General features: G+C 47.9%; 1 protein-coding gene across 6 annotated transcripts in view; it reads right to left on the bottom strand.

Annotated features, from left to right (window-relative positions):
• lyst (lysosomal trafficking regulator) overlaps positions 1–22204 on the bottom strand; it is a 429684-nt gene that overhangs the window by 229156 nt on the left and 178324 nt on the right. For all 6 annotated transcript variants that reach the window (XM_085996691.1, XM_085996696.1, XM_085996697.1 and 3 more), the window contains 2 exons: positions 16317–18387; positions 777–1800 (listed from right to left, as the gene is read on the bottom strand). In XM_085996691.1, the coding sequence (XP_085852817.1) occupies positions 777–1800; positions 16317–18387 (3095 nt within the window). The remainder of the gene's footprint in view (positions 1–776; positions 1801–16316; positions 18388–22204) is intronic.

The following is a 22204-nucleotide window of genomic DNA, read 5'->3' as shown; positions in this document are numbered from 1 at the left end:
TAAATGTCCCAAGGTGCTTCACCAAGGAGAAAAAGAAGCTGAGCAGTAGAAGAGTTAGGATAGATAACAGAAAGTATGGCCAAGAAATAGGTTTTGAGCAAGAGACTTTTGAAGACAAGTAGAGAAGGCAGAGAAGTTTGAGAGCATAGGGACAAAGAGACAATTCACAAAAAACTGGGTCTACAAATCTGCTGCCAGGATAAGGGAATAGGATTTAGTGTTAGCACTAGGAGTGGACGCTCAGACACCAATCTCCTGGAATCAAAGCTAAAACATAAGCAGCATAAAAGCAGCTTTGGATGGATTTAAATTCAAGTCTTTCAGTTACATGCATATTCTGGTTACACAACCTGAAATGCTAACAATCAAATTATATTGATTCCTCAACTCAATACTGGGTTGCGTTTAAGCTCAATTATATACAGGGCCATGAGAATACAATGTAGAGAAGTGCAACCCTGGTAACCTTGAACTTTCAATCGCTTAGCTTCTGGGCCCTGCAGGAGGGATGAAGGGGAATAAAATTACTTTCTTCATTACACATCACATACAACCAAGAAGGTAACAGGTGACCATCGCCCAGGTCTCTGCAAATTCCACATGCTGCTGAAAGGAATGCAACTGTGACCCAGGAATGATTCCATTCGCATAATCGCTACAGCGAGGTGGCTGAGACTGGGAGATCGGGATTGTGGACCCACACTCCAGCACATTGGGTTGCATGTTGGCACCCTATCATGCTGCCAGGATCCAAAAAAAATCATTGAAAAATATACCTGCGGAGAAGCCTCCAAATCTGTTTTCCCAGAAGAAACAGAAGTGTGCAGACAGATGGCTAATAAAGCTTCCAACAGCCTGATGCTCTGGTGCGCCCATTCCTCCTCTGTTGTACTTGGTTTCTGTTCCACAACATCCCAATCTTTTGGCGTCTCATCAACTTCAACGACACTCTGTTCATCCAATTGGTCTCCAAATACTGCTGCTTTTTGAACAATTTCAGACTCTCGTATAATAGACTCCTCACTACTGCTGACATCTGATAAATCGTTTTTGGCCACCAGACTGGAGGCTGAATGCGAGCCAATTTCCAATTCCTTTCGATTTTCACCCTGTGTAAACGTATTGACTTTGTTTTCTTTTATGTTATCTTTCCTTGTGCTGGAGATCATCTGAATGATGATTGTCATCAGTCTACGACAAACCTCCAGGCCACCAAGTTTATGGAACTGTTTCTGGAACACTATGTTTTTCAAGTAGATCCAACGACACACAGACCACACGTCTGCTGCTTGTCTGATCTGCTCTTTTGAAGGCAAAACAACACTGTCTGGTGACAAGTGAGGAAGCATGTTGCCCAGAGGCTCACTGGCTGTGCTATCGTAGCCTGAGGTGTCTTCAGAATCATTGGCAGAGTCACGATCAGATTCAGGCTCTTGACTGACGCACAGGAATGCAACACAAAGAAACAAGTTTATTACATTTAACTGGATGTCGGTGTTTTTAGCTTTCTTCCTCTTGGGGTATGATTCTTTCAGAACAGCGTAAAACTTACTTAAACTTTGCTGCATCTCACTTTTATGCAGTGCAGTAGGTTGGCTACTTGGAATGTCACTAGGATCCAAAGCAGAGTCCTCTGCATTAGTCTCTTCACCTTGCATTCTTGCATCTACCTGTTGACCTCCAAGGCAAAGGATTAAGGTTTCAAAAACCTTCAGTGCATAGGATCTAACAGAGTCTAGATAAATGAGTTCAGTCATCTGATTTAATCCATTGCAGCTCAAAAAGAGGCCTCTGACTACCCTGTGGAAAACAAGCACACATTTTCTTTATGCAAAATACATTTTTTTTTTAATAAAGAGGAAAACAATTCAACCTCAAATTTAGATCGATATGCAATATTTTAAGTAAAAACAAAAAATTCTAGAAATACAGTGGAAGTTCAACAGCATCTGAAAAAATAAAAAGCAGGTTAGGGTTTTTGGAGTAGAATGAGAAGTCTCTGACAAAACAAGTGCTTATCTGTAGCATTTTTTTGTTTGTGCTGTCATTTCAACATGGTATCTTGGAACTTAAAACAAGGTGCAATGAAAGGAATGACCCAATCTGGCTGATACACATCAGTAAAATAAACACAGAGTGAAGTATCTGCGGTTCAGACCTCAATAAACTACTGCTGTTCTTAGATGTGGGGATATCCCAATTCATACCAAGTGTTCGAAATAATTTGTTCCCATCTTCTGCATCTCTTAAATTACATGTTTCATTGGCAGCTACCTCTGAATTCGAGAGATACAATTTTCATTTTCTATGCTCAGGTCAAACATCGAAGAAGTTAGATAGTATCTATATATATATATATAAAAGGATACTTCTGTCTGTCTTTCTGTCTGTCTTGAATTAACTCGAAAGTTATAGAGCGTACCTACACGTGCGTTACGTCGAAAGAAAGCTGACGATTCCAGAACCGTCCTAAGCGTATTTACGTTTCGGCCAGACAAAAATTGCACCCGCGGTATCCAAAAAACGTTCAACAGCGTCGGCGGGAAACCTGAACGGCAGAGCGGGGTATAAAAGTCCCCAGAGACCAGGTAAGGCCTCACAGCGTCGGCGGGAATCCTGAGCGGCAGAGCGGGGTATAAAAGTCCCCAGAGACCAGGTAAGGCCTCACAGCGTCGGCGGGAATCCTGAGCGGCAGAGCGGGGTATAAAAGTCCCCAGAGACCAGGTAAGGCCTCACAGCGTCGGCGAGAATCCTGAGCTGCAGAGCGGGGTATAAAAGTCCCCAGAGACCAGGTAAGGTGTACCAGTCTCTGAACTCGGAGGGAAGGAGAGAGGTAAAAAGTAATCCAAGTGTGACGTCACCAGAAAGCGGGTAAGTGATTGGCTGGTGAGTATTTCTCCCTTTTAAGCTTAAATCTCTTTGGTTTATAGTTTCTAAGGTGTGATATTCACCATCTAGAATCGGGGCAGAGGATATTTAAGAATAATATTAATAAATTTAATTAATTACATAGAATGGGAGATCAGGCGATGTGTTGCTGCTGCAATATGTGGGAGCTGGTGAACACCATTGATGCTCACGGTGATCACATTTGCAGTAAGTGTTGGCTGCACGAGGAATTCCGGCTCCGTGTTGAAGAGCTGGAGTCCGAGCTCCAAATACTGAGACACATCAGGGAGGGGGAGAGTTACCTGGACTCTGTGTATCACGAGGTAGTCACACCAATTAGATTAATTAATGCAGATGTAGTCCGTGGCCAGGGTCAGGATGGTGTGACTAGAAGTGAGGCAGGTACGGGGATCCAGGAGGTAGCGTTGGAGGAGCCGCAGCCCCTGCACTTGTCCAACAGGTTCGAGGCTCTTACTCCCTGTGGGGACAGGAGCAGGGACTGCAGGGAGGATTAGCAACCTGGCCACAGCACCGTGGAGCAGGGGGCCATTCAAGTGGGGGGAGTTAAAAGAAATGTTGTAGTGGTAGGGGAATAGTATCGTTAGGGGGATAGATAGAGTTCTTTGCAGCCAAGAGCGAGAGTCCCGAAGGCTGTGTTGCCTACCCGGTGCCAGGGTTAAGGACATCTCTGGGCTGGAGAGAAACTTGGAGTGGGAGGGGGAGGATCCAGTTGTCGTGGTCCATGTTGGTACCAATGACATAGATAGGACAAGGAAGGAGGTTCTGCTGAGGGAGTTTGAGCAGTTAGGGGCCAAATTAAAAAGCAGAACCACAAGGGTAATAATCTCTGGATTATTACCTGAGCCACGAGCGAATTTGGCTAGGACAAATAAAATTAGAGAGTTAAATGCGTGGCTCAAACACTGGTGTGGGAGTAATGGGTTTTGCTTCCTGGGACACTGGCACCAGTACTGGGGCAGGAGGGAGCTGTTCCGTCGGGACGGGCTTCACTTGGCCAGTGCTGGGACTAGAGTCCTGGCGGATCATATAACTAGGGCTGTAGAGAGGGCTTTAAACTAACTAGTGGGGGGGAGGTTCCTAGAGAGCAAATAATACAAATGACAACAGAGAAGGTCATAGACTTAGGTAGCAGTGGGGAAATGAAAAACCAGAGCGTGTCAGGAAGGGGCAGAAGGTATGGAGTAAAAGGTAAAGTAATAAAAAGGGCAAAAGCAGGAACTAAGTGTCACAAAACATCTTTGAAAGTTCTCTATCTGAATGCACGTAGCATTCATAACAAAATAGACGAGTTAATGGCACAAATAACTACATATGGGTATGATCTTGTGGCCATTACAGAAACATGGCTGCAGGGTGACAATGCCTGGGAATTAAACATACCAGGTTATTTAACGATCAGGAAGGACAGGCAGGAAGGAAGGGGAGGTGGGGTGGCTATGTTAATAAAGGAAGGAATCACTGTAATACAGAGAAATGATATTGGGTCAAAAGATCTGGATAATGAAACAGATTGGGTGGAGGTAAGGAATAATAAGGGGAAAAAAACACTAGTGGGCGTAGTCTATAGGCCGCCGAACAGTGGCAACTCTGTTGGACGGAGTATCAATCAGGAAATAGTTGAGGCTTGTAATAAGGGAACATCTATAATTATGGGGGATTTTAACTATCATATTAATTGGACAAATCAAATTGGGCAGGGCTGCCTTGAGGATGAGTTCATTGAGTGTATTAGGGATGGGTTTCTTGAGCAGTATGTAACTGAACCGACCAGGGGGCAAGCAACCTTAGATCTGGTCCTGTGTAACGAGATGGGATTAATTAAAAATGTCCTAGTAAAGGATCCCCTTGGAATGAGTGACCATAACATGGTTGAATTCCATATTCAATTAGAGGGTGAGAAGGTTGGATCTCAAACAAGCGTGCTAAGCTTGAATAAAGGAGACTATGAAGGTATGAGAGCGGAATTGAGTAGAGTGGATTGGGAAAATAGATTAAAGGGTAAGACGATACATGATCAGTGGTGTACATTTAAGGAATTATTTTACAACTTCCAAAAAATATATATTCCACTGAGAAGAAAAGGGTGTAAAAGAAAAGACAGCCATCCGTGGCTAAGTAAAGAAATTAAGGATAGTATTCGACTAAAAACAAGGGCATATAAGGTAGCCAAATCTAGTGGGAGGATAGAGGATTGGGAAAACTTTAAAAGACAGCAAAAAATAACAAAAAGATTGATTAAGAAAGGGAAGATAGATTATGAAAGTAAATTAGCAAAAAATATAAAAACAGATAGTAAGAGTTTTTATAGTTATATAAAAAGAAAAAGGGTGGCTAAAGTAAATGTTGGTCCCTTAGAGGATGAGACCGGGAAATTAATGGTGGGAAATATGGAGATGGCAAAAACACTGAATGAATATTTTACATCAGTCTTTACAGTAGAAGACACGAAGAATATCCCAACACTGGACAAACAGGGGGCTAAAGGGGGGGGGAGGAGCTAAACACGATCAAAATCACTAAGGAAGTGGTACTCGGTAAAATAATGGGACTCAAGGCGGATAAATCACCTGGACCTGATGGCTTACATCCTAGGGTCTTGAGGGAAGTGGCGGTAGGGATTGTGGATGCATTGGTAATAATTTTCCAAAACTCCCTGGACTCGGCAAAGGTCCCGGCAGACTGGAAAACTGCTAATGTAACACCCTTATTTAAAAAGGGCAGTAGACAGAAGGCTGGAAACTATAGACCGGTTAGCCGAACATCTGTGGTAGGTAAAATTTTGGAGTCCATTATTAAGGAGACAGTAACAGGACATTTGGATAATCATAATTTAATAGGACAAAGTCAGCATGGTTTTATGAAGGGGAAGTCATGTTTGACAAATTTGCTGGAGTTCTTTGAGGAAGTAACGTATAGGGTGGATAAAGGGGAACCAGTGGACGTAGTGTATTTAGACTTCCAAAAGGCATTTGACAAGGTGCCACACAAAAGATTATTGCTTAAGATAAAAAATCACAGGATTGGGGGTAATATTCTGGCATGGATAGAGGATTGGCTATCTAACAGAAGGCAGAGAGTTGGGATAAATGGTTCATTCTCAGACTGGCAATCAGTAACTAGTGGTGTTCCGCAGGGGTCAGTGCTGGGTCCCCAACTCTTTACAATCTATATTAACGATTTGGAGGAGGGGACCGAGTGTAACATATCAAAGTTTGCAGATGATACTAAGATGGGAGGGAAAGTAGTGAGTGAGGACATAAAAAACCTGCAAGGGGACATCGACAGGCTAAGTAAGTGGGCAGAGATTTGGCAGATGGAATACAATACTGGAAAGTGTGAGGTTATGCACTTTGGCAGGAAAAATCGTAGAGCAAGTTATTATCTTAATGGCAAGAAACTGGAAAGTACTGAAGTACAAAAGGATCTGGGGGTCCTGGTGCACGAAACTCAAAAGGTTAGTATGCAGGTGCAGCAAGTGATTAAGAAGGCCAATGGAATGTTGGCTTTCATTGCTAGGGGGATAGAATATAAAAATAGGGAGGTACTGCTTCAGTTGTACAAGGTATTGGTGAGACCGCACCTGGAATACTGTGTACAGTTTTGGTGTCCATACTTAAGAAAGGACATACTTGCTCTCGAGTCAGTACAAAGAAGGTTCACTCGGTTAATCCCGGGGATGAGGGGATGGACATATGAGGAGAGGTTGAGTAGATTGGGACTCTACTCATTGGAGTTCAGAAGAATGAGAGGCGATCTTATTGAAACATATAAGATTGTGAAGGGGTTGGATCGGGTGGATGCGGGGAGGATGTTCCCGATGATGGGTGAAACTAGAACTAGGGGGCATAGTCTTAGAATAAGGGGCTGCTCTTTCAAAACTGAGATGAGGAGGAACTACTTCACCCAGAGGGTGGTAGGTCCATGGAATATGCTGCCCCAAAAAGCTGTAGAAGCTACATCATTACATAAATTTAAAACAGGAATAGACAGTTTCCTAGAAGTAAAGGGAATTAAAGGTTACGGGGAGCGGGCAGGAATTTGGACATGAGTCTAGGTTCGGATCGGTCATGGCCCTGTGGGTAGCGGAGCGGGCCCAGGGGCCGTGTAGCCTGATCCTGGCTCCTATTTCGTGTGTCTAATTCTGTTAGATTCAGGAGATGGTTCTGGGATAGTGGATTGGCGGTTAGGATCAGATCAGCCATGATCTTATTGAATGGCAGAGCAGGCTCGAGGGGCCGATTGGCCTACTCCTGCTCCTAGTTCTTATGACATTCCGCTCATTATCCGTTCATTAGCATCGAGTGACGTTGAGGTCGACCAATCATACGGCGGGTTCCTGGCGCGTGCGGCCGGGCCCTCCCACGGTCGAGTGACGGGACGATTGACCAATCCTATGCTTCGGTGACCTGACGGTCCACCAATCGGTGCCTGTGTGGGCGGGCCTTATCGTTCTGAACCGAGGTGAGTCGCCGCCATCTTGATTCCAAACTTTTCATTTCTTTTTCCCGCTTTCTGCGTCTTTAAAAAAAGTTCCTTTTAAAACAGAAATTCTTTTAAAAAAAAGTTAATTACGTTCAGAAATTGTTTAAAAAAAAAAGTTAATTACTTTCTAAATCTTTTATCTAATCTCATTAATTTTCCTACCTTTCCCCATTTTTGCAGGTAGGCCTCTAAGCCTGGGCGTCTGTTGCCAGCCATGCTGGACCCTAGGCAATTGTTTTGTGGCAAGCTTCTCCCACCCCTCACCCCCCCGGCTTCGGTCTCCCCCGTCACGTGATGGTTGACCAATCCTATGGCGTGTGTGGGCGGGGCCTGATGCTTAATAAGACAGAATAAATAAAATTACTTTAGTCTTCGTGAGCACTGGAGTGACTGCAGCAACTATTGCAACCTAAGTGAAGAGATAGAGAATAAATAATCAGTTTTTATATCTTCTAACTTTATATCTCCTTTCCTTAAAAAACTTTCGGTTTTCAAAAGGCGAAAGTTTTTAAGGAAAGAACATATAAAGTTAGAAGATTTCCGATTTTGTACCTTGCAGCTACTTTTTTTTTTAAAGTAAAGAAATTTTGCCGTTTTTAATTAAGAACTTTTTTTTCCCCGTGCTTCCAACCGACATGAGAAAATGGCCGCCGGCTTCTTCACGCACCTTCAAGGCTGGCCGCACCCACCCTGAAGGCTGGCAGACAGCTTTTTTTTCTTTCTGCCCCCGCCTCCTATCCGCCCCCCCCCCCCCCCCTCTCAAGGGTTAACCCGGCAACCGGCTCTGGAGATCGGGAGGGGAGGAGGGTTACCCCGGCAACTGGGCCCCGGCCATCTTTCATCCTGGCAGCAGTTCAATGCAGCGACACCACAGCGTCATATTTGATCCTGGCGGCACGACAATTTCCTCGTGACGCCATCTTTGATCATGGCGGAACTTCAATGTGGGCCCGAACAGCGCCATCTTTAGTCCGGGCTGCCCGGTTTCTTCCTCCCTCCCTCTCCCCACCCCTCCTCCCCTCTCCCCACTCCCTGCCCCCCAGTCGCTCCCTCCCTGCCCCCCAGTCGCTCCCTCCCTGCCCCCCAGTCGCTCTCTCCCTTCCCCCCAGTCGCTCTCTCCCTTCCCCCCAGTCGCTCTCTCCCTTCCCCCCCAGTCGCTCTCTCCCTTCCCCCCCAGTCGCTCTCTCCCTTCCCCCCCAGTCGCTCTCTCCCTTCCCCCCCAGTCGCTCTCTCCCTTCCCCCCCAGTCGCTCTCTCTCTTCCCCCCCGTCGCTCTCTCTCTTCCCCCCAGTCGCTCTCTCTCTTCCCCCCCAGTCGCTCTCTCTCTTCCCCCCCAGTCGCTCTCTCTCTTCCCCCCAGTCGCTCTCTCTCTTCCCCCCAGTCGCTCTCTCTCTTCCCCCCAGTCGCTCTCTCTCTTCCCCCCAGTCGCTCTCTCTCTTCCCCCCAGTCGCTCTCTCTCTTCCCCCCAGTCGCTCTCTCTCTTCCCCCAGTCGCTCTCTCTCTTCCCCCCAGTCGCTCTCTCTCTTCCCCCCCCAGTCGCTCTCTCTCTTCCCCCCCAGTCGCTCTCTCTCTCTTCCAACAACAACATGCCCTCGAAAAAGCCTCGGCACTGCCGGGCACTCCAGCTAGTATATATAAATATAAATAAATGAGTTTGTCTGTCTGTCTGTGTGGGAAGGAGAAAGACAGAGAGACCGGGGGCGGGGGGGGAGAAATCAAGAGCGCGACCGGCGGGGGGGAGAGAGAAATCGAGAGCGCGACCGGGGGGGGGGGGGGGAAGAGAGTGAGCGAGCGACCGGGGGGGAAGAGAGTGAGCGAGCGACCGGGGGGGAAGAGAGTGAGCGAGCGACCGGGGGGGAAGAGAGTGAGCGAGCGACCGGGGGGGAAGAGAGTGAGCGAGCGACCGGGGGGGGAAGAGAAGTGAGCGAGCGACCGGGGGGGAAGAGAGTGAGCGAGCGACCGGGGGGGAAGAGAGTGAGCGAGCGACCGGGGGGGAAGAGAGTGAGCGAGCGACCGGGGGGGAAGAGAGTGAGCGAGCGACCGGGGGGGAAGAGAGTGAGCGAGCGACCGGGGGGAAGAGAGTGAGCGAGCGACCGGGGGGGAAGAGAGTGAGCGAGCGACCGGGGGGGAAGAGAGTGAGCGAGCGACCGGGGGGGAAGAGAGTGAGCGAGCGACCGGGGGGGAAGAGAGTGAGCGAGCGACCGGGGGGGAAGAGAGTGAGCGAGCGACCGGGGGGGAAGAGAGTGAGCGAGCGACCGGGGGGATGAGATGTGAGCGAGCGACCGGGGGGGATGAGAGTGAGCGAGCGACCGGGGGGGAAGAGAGTGAGCGAGCGACCGGGGGGGAAGAGAGTGAGCGAGCGACCGGGGGGGAAGAGAGTGAGCGAGCGACCGGGGGGGGAAGAGAGTGAGCGAGCGACCGGGGGGGAAGAGAGTGAGCGAGCGACCGGGGGGGAAGAGAGTGAGCGAGCGACCGGGGGGGAAGAGAGTGAGCGAGCGACCGGGGGGGAAGAGAGTGAGCGAGCGACCGGGGGGAAGAGAGTGAGCGAGCGACCGGGGGGGAAGAGAGTGAGCGAGCGACCGGGGGGGAAGAGAGTGAGCGAGCGACCGGGGGGGAAGAGAGTGAGCGAAGCGACCGGGGGGGAAGAGAGTGAGCGAGCGACCGGGGGGGAAGAGAGTGAGCGAGCGACCGGGGGGGAAGAGAGTGAGCGAGCGACCGGGGGGGAAGAGAGTGAGCGAGCGACCGGGGGGGAAGAGAGTGAGCGAGCGACCGGGGGGGAAGAGAGTGAGCGAGCGACCGGGGGGGAAGAGAGTGAGCCGAGCGACCGGGGGGGAAGAGAGTGAGCGAGCGACCGGGGGGAAGAGAGTGAGCGAGCGAACCGGGGGGAAGAGAGTGAGCGAGCGACCGGGGGGAAGAGAGTGAGCGAGCGACCGGGGGGGAAGAGAGTGAGCGAGCGACCGGGGGGGAAGAGAGTGAGCGAGCGACCGGGGGGGAAGAGAGTGAGCGAGCGACCGGGGGGGAAGAGAGTGAGCGAGCGACCGGGGGGGAAGAGAGTGAGCGAGCGACGGGGGGAAGAGAGTGAGCGAGCGACCGGGGGGGAAGAGAGTGAGCGAGCGACCGGGGGGGAAGAGAGTGAGCGAGCGACCGGGGGGGAAGAGAGTGAGCGAGCGAACCGGGGGGGAAGAGAGTGAGCGAGCGACCGGGGGGGAAAGAGAGTGAGCGAGCGACCGGGGGGGAAGAGAGTGAGCGAGCGACCGGGGGGAAGAGAGTGAGCGAGCGACCGGGGGGGAAGAGAGTGAGCGAGCGACCGGGGGGAAGAGAGTGAGCGAGCGACCGGGGGGGAAGAGAGTGAGCGAGCGACCGGGGGGGAAGAGAGTGAGCGAGCGACCGGGGGGGAAGAGAGTGAGCGAGCGACCGGGGGGGAAGAGAGTGAGCGAGCGACCGGGGGGGAAGAGAGTGAGCGAGCGACCGGGGGGGAAGAGAGTGAGCGAGCGACCGGGGGGGAAGAGAGTGATGCGAGCGACCGGGGGGGAAGAGAGTGAGCGAGCGACCGGGGGGGGAAGAGAGTGAGCGAGCGACCGGGGGGGGGGAAGAGAGTGAGCGAGCGACCGGGGGGGGGGAAGAGAGTGAGCGAGCGACCGAGGGGGGGGGGAAGAGAGTGAGCGAGCGACCGGGGGGGGAAGAGAGTGAGCGAGCGACCGGGGGGGAAGAGAGTGAGCGAGCGACCCGGGGGGGAAGAGATGTGAGCGAGCGACCGGGGGGGAAGAGAGTGAGCGAGCGACCGGGGGGGGAAGAGAGTGAGCGAGCGACCGGGGGGAAGAGAGTGAGCGAGCGACCGGGGGGGAAGAGAGTGAGCGAGCGACCGGGGGGGGGGGGGGGGGGGGGAGCGGGAGAAGAGAGAGAGCGACCAAGGGGGCGGGGGGCAGAGAGAGCGACCGGGAAGGGGGGGGGCGCGAGGGGGGTGAGAGAGAGAGACTGGGGGAGAGAGAGAGAGAGAGGGAGAGAGAGAGGGAGAGAGAGAGAGACTGGGGGGGGAAGTGAGAGAGAGAGAGAGAGAGAGACTGGGGGGGGGGGGGGAAGGAGAAAGAGAGAGAGAGGGGCTGGGGGGGAAGAAAAGAGAGAGAGAGAGAGAGAGAGAGAGAGAGAGAGAGAGAGGAGAGAGAGAGAGAGAGGAGAGAGAGAGAGACTGGGGGGAGAAGAGCGAGACGGGGTGGAAGAGAGAGAGAGAGACTGCTGGATTTAGTTCGGAATTAGCCTGGAGAGAGAAGGGGGGAAGGAGCGCCTCAGGCCTGGCCCGATGGACCCCTGCAAAGGAAGGAAGGCGAGCTCTCCCTCCCCCTCACTTTCCCTCCCTCCCCCTCTCTCTCTCTCTCCCCCCTCTCTCTCTCTCCCTCCCCCTCCCCCCTCTCCCTGCCCCTCCCCCTCTCCCTGCCCCAGTCTCTCCCCTCTCCCTCCCTCTCTCCCTCCCTCCCTCCCTGCTTTCCTCTCTGTCCCTCGCTCCCCTCTCCCTCCCGAGCGCCTCAGGCCCGGACACTGAGCCGAGCCCCGGGACCAGGCTGAGGGGGGGAAAGGGTGAGTCCCCGGCCCGCGGCCGTAAACGGAGCCGAGCCCCAGGACCGGGCCGAGGCGGGGAAAGGCCGAGTCCCCGGCCCGCGGCTGCAAACGGAGCCGAGCCCCGGGACCGGGCCGAGGGGGGGGGAAAGCCCGAGTCCCCGGCCGCAAACGGAGCCGAGGACCGGGCCGAGGGGGGGAAAGCCCGAGTCCCCGGCCGCAAACGGAGCCGAGCCCCGGGACCGGGCCGAGGGGGGGAAAGCCCGAGTCCCCGGCCGCAAACGGAGCCGAGGACCGGGCCGAGGGGGGGGAAAGCCCGAGTCCCCGGCTGGGACCTCCAGCTCCACAAGGTGGGGAGACCTTCCCTGGAAGACAGCCGAGTTCCTTCATACTTGAAATGGATCACTTCATTTCTAACTGTTCCTAAATACTATTAAAAACTGAATTAATTTGTTCTTTTCCTTAGTTCCCTGTATTAAAGTTCAGGTTTTTAAGCACCCCATAGCTAAGAAGACAACTGCACTACATGATCTGGCATTAAGCCATATAGAACAGGAAGGTGGCAGCTGTTAAAATGTGAATAAAACTAAAAGCGGAGGTAAAGATGGCCGAATTAACGGCAGTTTGAAAGATGAGGCCCCGCCCACACACGCCATGAAACGCCCCCCGTGACGCAGCGCTCTCCCCCTGTAGGATTGGTCAACCTTCACGTCACTCAATGCTAATGAGCGGATTTCCCCCGTATGATTGGCCAACCGCTAATGAGCGGAATTTTGATCGTTTTTTGTCTGCTGTCCGAACAATTTTTGTCTGACCAAAAAGTAAATACGCCTAGGACACCCTCCTAATCATAACCTTTCTTTTGATGTGTAGGTACGCTCTGTAACTTTTGAGTGATGCCCAGACAGACAGACAGACACCACTATCCTTTTATTTATATATATATATATATATATATATATATAGAAAATCTGTGTGGCAGTTTGAAGCCCAAGATGAGCGTGTATATTCTAGCACTTTACAAAATGGGTACAAAATCTATCCGACAAACCAAAATACAGTGACAAGAGTTTCTGTTCGATCCCTGGGCTCACTCCAATCACCCAGATATGTGGCGTGTAAATGCACAATCCAGTTTATAGAGAGCGAGAGTTTACTTACAGAAATGGTCTTTGGTGCCAATCACAAGGCAAAAATCTAAAAATGTAACAGTGTCTACACGTGAAACGTTACCTGTCTTTTCTCTTTCCAAATACTGACTGACCTGCTAGTATTTTCTGTTGTTAATTCAGATTTCCAGCATTTGCAATCTCTTTACACAATAATTTTAAATTATAGTAGATAAAACTGATTTAAAAACTAATCTTGTACATTATTCTCCACCCTCAAATGGCCGATACCACAATTAAGTATTGCCAATTATTACACACTGTAATCAATATTATCAGTAATGAATTTTTGCACCTAGTTTCAGTATCACATACTCTCAGACCAAACAGAATACTGGATCTATAAAGACTGAAGCCTATATTTTCCTCTCAGTGTTATTATTCCCAGAGTGGCTATAGGTGGAAAAGGAAAACAGCATGCAAGTCAAATTTAAAGAAACAAAACAATTAAAGGAGTGTCACAATATGGAGATAAATATTTTGAAAGCCACTGGAGAGCCTCAGAATGCATCACAATCCATTAGAAACTACTGCAAAGACTAACAGGGTATGAGACTCAAAAAAGACGAGCAAAAATTAAGTGAACGAAAACCCTCAAAATGTTGGTATAAATTTGCAAGCATGTGAAGGAGTAGCTCTGTTTGATGGCAACTGATGTGGAGCTGGTGATGCATGAGGTGGCTATGAGGAGGGCTGCCTTCTGTGCCACTGCACTGCCCCATTCCTATAGGTCAGCAATGTAGCAAGCAGCTGCAGCTAAGTTTCAGACCACAGCTGAGTACTACTGTTACTGCATGTACCTGTCCTATGCCACATCGTACCTGCAGGTGATCTTGCCGTAGATGGCACAGCACTGCTGACCCAGACTCTAATAAGATTTTTACATATCGTAATGGTGCCCATCAGGGGGTCTGCTGGTTCAGTGTCCTTCAGGAAGAGAAACCACCACCTGCAAGATATTTTCACCTCTGCCTGCAGATGCGGGTATGTGGGTACCAGCGAGTGGGCACAGAGCATCTCTAGTGCAGCCTAGCCTGCCTGGAATCCCTTTGTAAGACATTTCCTTTTTGTAAACATATCAGATATGGGATTCCCACTGAAAAATCCATTAGTGCCAGGACTGAAGCTGTGGGGAAAATATATAAATTATTTACATCAATTGTTACCATGAGTCACAGAACCTAAATACCAACAGGACAATAAACAAGAGGGTCAATGGCTATCATACTGTATTTATTTTAAATTTACTGTGTACATACCTTGACCTCCAGGATAGAATTGTAGAATCATGCAGCACAGAAGGAGGGCATCATGCCTGTGCCGGCTCTTTGAAAGAGCTATCCAATTAGTCCCACTCCACTGCTATTTCCCCATAGCCCTGCAAATGTTTACTCACTGTGTAAAAAGCATTCTCCTCATCTCCCCTCTGGTTCTTTTGCCAATTACCTTAAATCTGTGCCCTCTGGCTATTGAGCCTCCTGCCAGTGAAATAGCTTCTCCTTATTTACTCCTCAATGTTGAAAATCTCTTAAATCTCCTCTTAACCTTTTCAGCTCCAAGGAGATCAATCCCAGTTTCTCTAGTCTATCCTCAACCCTAGTATCATACTTACCACTGCGTAGCAATCTTGGACATCTATTCAAATGGGACTTCTTTACATCAAGCATCCTTTCTGTCAAAAGTGCAGGAAATGGTGTGCACTGCCAACCTCCACTTCAAATGCACATTAAAATGAAGCACCTAAGCATTTGAGGTGGCACTTTCATTGCCATGGGAAGCTTCATCAGGATGCAAACCCTGTATAGTTCTAGTGGGCAGGACTTCCTCAGAGTTTCTGCATCTGGTGGCTATCAGGCAGTACAGGTGAGGAAAATCTAGACTTAAAGCTCTCTCAACTCTTCTTTAACAACATGCACTGTCTTAGCCCCAGGAGACAACTCCCTACTGCACAAGTAGCATTTCATTTCTCATATCAACCAGCCTGTGGTTTCCTTTGTGAGACTGCCAGTTTAGTGCTGTTAGCTCATTCCACACTGGCCATTTGGCCAACAGACAGAAGGGACTTTCATTCCATCAGTATGGGGTAGATTTAAACCTAGCTCTCAGAGGTAATACTAATAAATCCAATACTAATAAATCCAATAGGGAAGTAGAGACATTTCTTTACTCAGAGAGTGGTTAGAATGTGTAAATAAATATAGAATTATGGCAAATAGCTTAGATACTTTCAAAAGGAAACTGGATGATTACATGAGAGAAAAGGGCATAGAAAGATATGCTGAAAGGCTGAGATGGGGTAGGTGGAATGGGAGGTGACTCATGTGGAGTATAAACACCAGCACAGACCAGTTGGGCCAAATGGCTGTATATTCTAGATAATTCTATGTAACAGCATGCTCGGCCACTACATATTCAGTTCTATTCTTAAATTAAATTACTTTTCTTTCTTCCTTTACCCATCTCATTTTGTAAGGTGTGCTCGCCCTCCGTTCTGGAAATTAACCTTTTTCTAACCTTATTCTCAAACTGCTGGTAGGTGAGTGAGAATGTTGTGGACTAAGTCATCTCTGCAACTACACTGGGTTCAAGAATTCAGTATATGGATGCAAGACCTCATACATCAGTGACGCAGAGTAGCAGTGTAAAGAAAGAAAAAACTTGCATTTATATAGCTCCTTTCACGACTGCAGGACGTCACAAAGCTCTTTACAGCCAATGAAGTACTTTTTGAAGCATCACTGTTGCAATGTAGGAAACACGGCAGCCAAATTACGCACAGCAAGCTCCCACAAACAGCAATGAGATAAATGACCACATCATCTGTTTTAAGTGTTGGTTGAGGGATAAATATTGGCCAGGACTCCCCTGCTCTTCTTTGAATAGTGCCATGAGATCTTTTACATCCACCCGAGGGGAAAAATGGTGCCTTGGTTTAATGTCTGATCCAAAAGGCGGCACCTCCGACAGAGCAGCACTTCCTCGGTACTGCACTAGAGTCTCAGCCTAGATTTTGTGCTTGTAGTGGGGACTTGAAGGCATAACCTTCTGCTTCAGAAGCGAGAGTGCTACCTTTGAGCTAAGGTGTATCAATGTATTACATCAGTGGTTTTGTTACAGTCTAATTGCTTATTAAAATGAAACTGTGGTACTGTACGTCACTATTAAATAGAATGGTAAACTACAAGAGGTACAGTGCTTTACTCACCTGGATTTAAAGAGTGATGGCAATGTGTGCAGGTGAAGCTGAAGGACATCCTGAGACAAACATTTGTTGTGGTAGCTACACACTTGGGTACAGGCTGTGTTTACTCCTAGCTGCTGCGCATGATGAGACAGCTCCACTCCCCTTTGAAGCACAGTATTAAAGATATGAATGTAAAGCTGCCATTTAACCACAGCATTGCCTTTTTGGATTAGGTGGCATATATGGCCAGCAACTTGCAAACTCAGCTGGGCATCATCGATGAAGAGAAGGTCTTGATAGGCTTCCAAACCCTTCCACATCCACATGTTGTTCCTGGATCCTCCAGTTGGCAGAATACCATCTGATTTGTAAATGGGGTTGGCAAGACTGGACGAGGAACCAATGTCTGAGAGACCTCCATGTAGAATCTCTGCAATATCAGGTACCTGGCTACTATCAACAGTGCAGATATTACAACTCGCTTGTTTCATTTTCTCTGAAACCTCCCCACCACCAAGCTGCTCAAGGATAAATTTACTCAGAATACTCAAAATGTGCTGCTGACAGTTTTTTAAAGTTTGCGATTTTAGGGCATAAAGCATGGGGGCAATGACAGATCTTGGGTCCATACAACAGCAAATTCCCACAGTATGTATGCCCGATAAAATTTGCACACAAGTGCTGCTTAAGCAAACTTCCTGCAGCAAGCGCAGACACTGGTGGGCACACACTGCAATACAGCAACAGCGGTCAGGATAGCAAACTTCACCATCTAACGTCTCCTCAAAAGGATTTTTGGACTGCTGATTTTTGAATGCTGTGACTGGGAGGCCAGACAAGTCTCTGTGGTGGTGCATGAACTGAGAATACTCACATCGCCTGTGCCGCTTGCGGGTACAAACAGACTGATGGAGTTGTTCTGATTTCACTTTCTTGACCGTGCTGATTATTTTCATGATACTACCAATCAGGGATTTGATATGCTCTGCTGCCTCCATAGACTTAGGTTCATCTTTTGTGACCAACCTTTCCATCTGAAGCACTGTACTTTCAAACAGCTCAAAGCCGTGATGCTGTGTAAACTCGTGGACGAGGTCCATGGCCTGACTGAAGAAGAAGGGATTGGAGGATGCTGTTTGTAGGGTACAGATTAGGATTTGCAAAACCACTTCAAGTAACTCTGGCACCAGTAGTACTTCGTGACGAGACTTTGAGAAAGAAAAGTCTTCGCTGAGCTCTTGCAGAGTCTTCTTTGGCCGTGGGACAAAGGGATCTGGGCGCTTTTCAATGCAATTCTTAATCTTCAATGTTGCCCTCAACAAGTCTGCAATATTTCTCCTTAATGTATCTGGCATGTTACTTCTGCAATTTATGTCAACTGACATCAGGTGCAACACAGTTCGTAAAAGCATTCTTTGAACCAGGGCTGCTGGTTCTGCCGTCCATCCTGCAGCAACTTCCTCAGTTTCAGATACATTACCATTGCAGCAGTCTCCAAACCCTGCCAAAAACTCTGTTAATGTGGGAACTACACTCGCTGCTAATGCTGGATTGTGATTTAAGGCCATGTCAAACTTGCAAACTTTTTCTAACAGAGACAACAAAACATGACAGAGATCAAATGGAGTATTTTCCATCTTACTTAAAATGGATGACTCCATATCTTCTACTTGCAGTGGAATGGCAGTACATTCTAAACTTGAGCTATCTTGTGCAACTTCTCCAACTCTTAAGGATGGGAGCAGACCAGCCCTAGAGGAGCTATAGTCTTCTCTTGGTTGGCATGTTACAAAAGGCTGCAAAGTCTGCTGTCGTCTTTGTCTGATCATGACTGAACTCTTATCGTCCGAATTGGCTTCGGAATCGGACGTGGAAAGCGGGGTTTTCCTGGTGTCCCTCAAAGAGTAGCGGTGAATGTTTCTACGCTGTCGCCTGGTCTTCCAGTTGCTGGTGCTGCATCGTGATGGTACCTGAGCATATAAAATGGAGCTTCCATCTGGGGTGCGAGCTGGTTTTTCCTGAGGAGATTTGGATGCAGAATACTTGGTCTCTTTGGTAAACAAAAGGTCTTCTAGTGCAGATAGATTATAATCTAAAACAAAAAAAAATATGAAAAGCTATTGTACAAAATGCTCCAAAATAGTGTTTAGATATCAAGAAAAAGCAATAGCACAAAACAATCTTACCTTACAGAACTTGCTGCCAAGGAAACAAGGAGTTAGGAACTATACAACGTGTTGCACATTTGTTAAATAGTACAAGCCCTGAATTTACTGATATGCAGCTTGCAAGCAACCATGACTATAATTGTTGCATAATAGCAATCGGGCTCTACAAATCATTGCTGAGTGCTTCTGCACAAAAGAAATAATAAAAAGTTGCTGAGCTGTGACAGGTTCCTTCTTGTACTATGGACAGCAACAAACTTTTGTTTTGAGGATAAGTTTTATTGGTTTTCACTTTTTCCCTTCTTCATAGAAACTAAGCAGTGTTTTGTATAATTAATTTACTGCGCTCATGATAAAATTGTGTAGCACTAAATAACAACGTTCAATATATATTTTTAAATGAAACATGGTTTTCCTGTAACCACTGGCCTATTATCTGTCATTTTCCATAAAATTTTAATTTGATCTTTTTTGCTGCGAATGATTCGATGGGGCAGTAATTCCTCCCCAAACGCGTGAGTACGGAAGGGGTACTCACGCGTCTGGCCGGAGGAAATGCCGGTTTTCAGCATGCACAGCGCATGCGCTGAAAACCGGCATTTCCTCTCCTCTAACCCAAGAGGTGAAGAGGCTAGCGCGTGCGTCTTGGATTTCCTCTGTTTTGGGGGATTTGCGCATGTGTAAAGGCCTCCGGTCTTTACGCTTGTAAAAAGCACACGTAAGTATTTATTTTTACAGGTAAGTGGTGTTTTAGTGCAATTTAGAAATGTTTTTTCCCCACAGGTTTATTATTTTAAAGAATCTACAATAAGGTAAGTTTAGTTTTAGACCCTTTTTATTAAAAATTTATTTTTTTCAAAAAAAAAAAAATTGTTTAAATTATTTTTTTAAACTTATTTATACTTAATTTAATGATTGGGATGTTTTTTAAATTTTTATTTAAAGTTTAAATAGTGTTTTGGGCCCCCGTAGTTTTCATGAGTTTGACAGCTCTTACTGTCAAACTCATGAATGAGTTTCCCCTCCCCTGATAGGTGAGCACTGTGCTCACCTGATCCCAGCCGGCACATCGCACTAACTACGCCGCTGGATCAGGTTAGCACAGCGCGCCGACAGCTGAACCGGGCCTGTGAAAGGAAATGCAAGCAGGCCCAGGCTTCAGATGTCAGCGCGCAGGGCGAGTGCAGATCGGGGCTTGCATGCGCGGCAAGCCCCCGATCTAATTTCAGGGCCGTTACCTAACTTGTAAGGTCTTCTCCATTAAAAAGAAATGCTTGCAGTTATATCACATCTAATTACATCTTTCAGAAATGTCAAAAAGAACTTAATGTACAATGTGACTGTTGTTATGCAGGCAAGCAGGACAGTAATTTAATGCACAGCAAGCTCCCATGGACAGCAATGAGGTGCCACCCTGGTGAAGCTGCAACACAGGACTATATGCATGCTAAAAAGCGGAAGCAGCATGCTATAGACAGAGCTAAGTGATCCCACAACCAACGGACCAGATCAAAGCTCTGCAGTCCTGCCGCATCCAGTCGTGAGTGGTAGTACAATTAAACAACTAACGGGAGGAGGAGGCTCCATGAATATCCCCATCCTCAATGATGGCAGAGCCCTGCACGCAAGTGAAAAAGACAAGGCTGAAGTGTTTGCAACAACCATCTTCAGCCAGAAGTGCCGAGTGGATGATCCATCTCGGCCTCCTCCTGAGGTCCCCTCCATCACAGAAGACAGTCTTCAGCCAATTCGATTCACACCACATAATATCAAGAAATGGCTGAGCACACTGGATACAGCAAAGGCTATGGGCCCCGTCGTGCTAAAGACTTGTGCTCCAGAACTAGCTACGCCTCTAACCAAGCTGTTCCGGTACAGCTACAACACTGGCATCTACCCGACAATGTGGAAAACTGCCTAGGTATGTCCTGTCCACAAAAAGCAGGACAAATCCAATCCGGCAATTACTGCCCCATCAGTCTACTCTCAATCATCAGCAAAGTGATGAAAGGTGTCATCGACAGTGCTATCAAGCGGCACTTACTTAACCTGCAATAATCTGCTCACCGATGCCCAGTTCGGGTTCTGCCAGAACCACTCGGCTCCAGACCTCATTACAGCCTTGGTCCAAACATGGACAAAGAGCTGAATTCCAGAGGTGAGGCGAGAGTGACTGCCCTTGACATCAAGGTAGCATCTGATCCAGTGTGGCATCATGGAGTCCTAGTAAAATTGAAGTCAATGGGAATCAGGGGGAGAACTCTCCACTGGCCGGAGTCATACCTAGCACAAAGGAAGATGGTTGTGGTTGTTGGGAGGTCAATCATCTCAGGCCCAGGACACCATAAAGACTGCAGCGGTTCAAGGCAGCAACTCACCACCACGTTCTCAAGTGCAATTAAGAATGGCCAATAAATGCTGGCCTTGCCAGCGACACCCACATCCCAGGAACGAATTTAAAAAATATATTTTTGTTAATGTTGATTGAGGGATGAATGTTGACCAGGGTATGGGTAGTGACTGGGAGAACTACCATGCTTTTCTTCAAATAGAGCAATGGAATTTTTAATGTCCACCGGAAGAAAAGATGCTGCCAGTGCCACGGTTTAACATCTCGCTGAATGACAGCATCTCTGACAATGCGGCACTTCCTTAGTACTCTTTCAATTCTTACCTTCACCCACTTAGGCTCCATGCTCTGGTATTCCCTGCCTAAACCTCTCCACCTCCCTCTCCTCCTTTAAGATCCTCCTAAAAAGCCACCTCTTTGACCAAGCCTTTGGTTAGCCTGCCTAATATTTCCTCCTTTCGCTCGCCATCCAATTATTTCTGATTACATCTCTGTGAAGGACAGTACATTTTCCTACATTAAAGGCATCATATAGGAGGCTCGGTAAATTGCGTAGATGGGAGAAGGAAGTTACAAAGGGCAGATTAGGGAAAGTGGACAAGACTATGGCAGATGGAGTTCAATGGCTACAAAATATCTGGAGTAGAAAACTGATCTCTCCTGCTTGGGTTGAACACTTTTAAGCATGCCTGATGCTAGCAATTTATCAATCTTGGTGAGCAATGCTGCTGATCATGATCAGGCCCTGTAAGTGATCGGGTCAGATTATGCCATGAAGCTGCAGTGAAGAGGTAACCATGTGGACATCAGGTAAGGAGAGGATCAGCAGAGGAGTAAGGCAAGAAAATTAGAGGGAAAAAAGTGTAATAAATGTTTGTTAGGGTATATTCAGGACCCCAGCCAGACAGGAGCATGTTTCCACTGGTTAGCCCCTGCCTGGCTGGAACTCTACATGTCCTTCCCAAGAGAGGGCACTGCCGAGATACACATGTGCATGGAGCTCACTCCCGCAACAGCTAGAAATTTAAATGTTGAGTGTGTGAAGGGGAGAATCCATAATCTGAGCATTGACATTGTGATCAGGTATGTTTTAAATTATGTCCAGGGGTCCAATGGACACCCCAAGTACTTTGTGAATCAGTTGTGACACTAGATTTACACTCTATGCAGTGTCAAACTGAAGCAGTGCGAGACTACCACCTCCAAACACTATCACTGCGCTTTACTCAGTCTGACCCTGATTCTAGATTTAAACTGCAAGTTTAATATTGGCATGAAGTGGAAATAATTTTGCAGCGTCACTAAACTGCTTTGTAAATGCAACCTTAGTTCATGATTTGCAATAACCCTTGGACTGCTCCACTGAATAATTACTGCAGACTCAGTTGGCA

This window comes from Somniosus microcephalus, chromosome 9, assembly GCF_052327205.1.
Source record: "Somniosus microcephalus isolate GS21.2 chromosome 9, FLI_Smic_1.0, whole genome shotgun sequence".
NCBI classification, from domain to species: Eukaryota; Metazoa; Chordata; class Chondrichthyes; order Squaliformes; family Somniosidae; genus Somniosus; species Somniosus microcephalus.
This window is presented reverse-complemented; position numbering and strand designations above follow the sequence as displayed.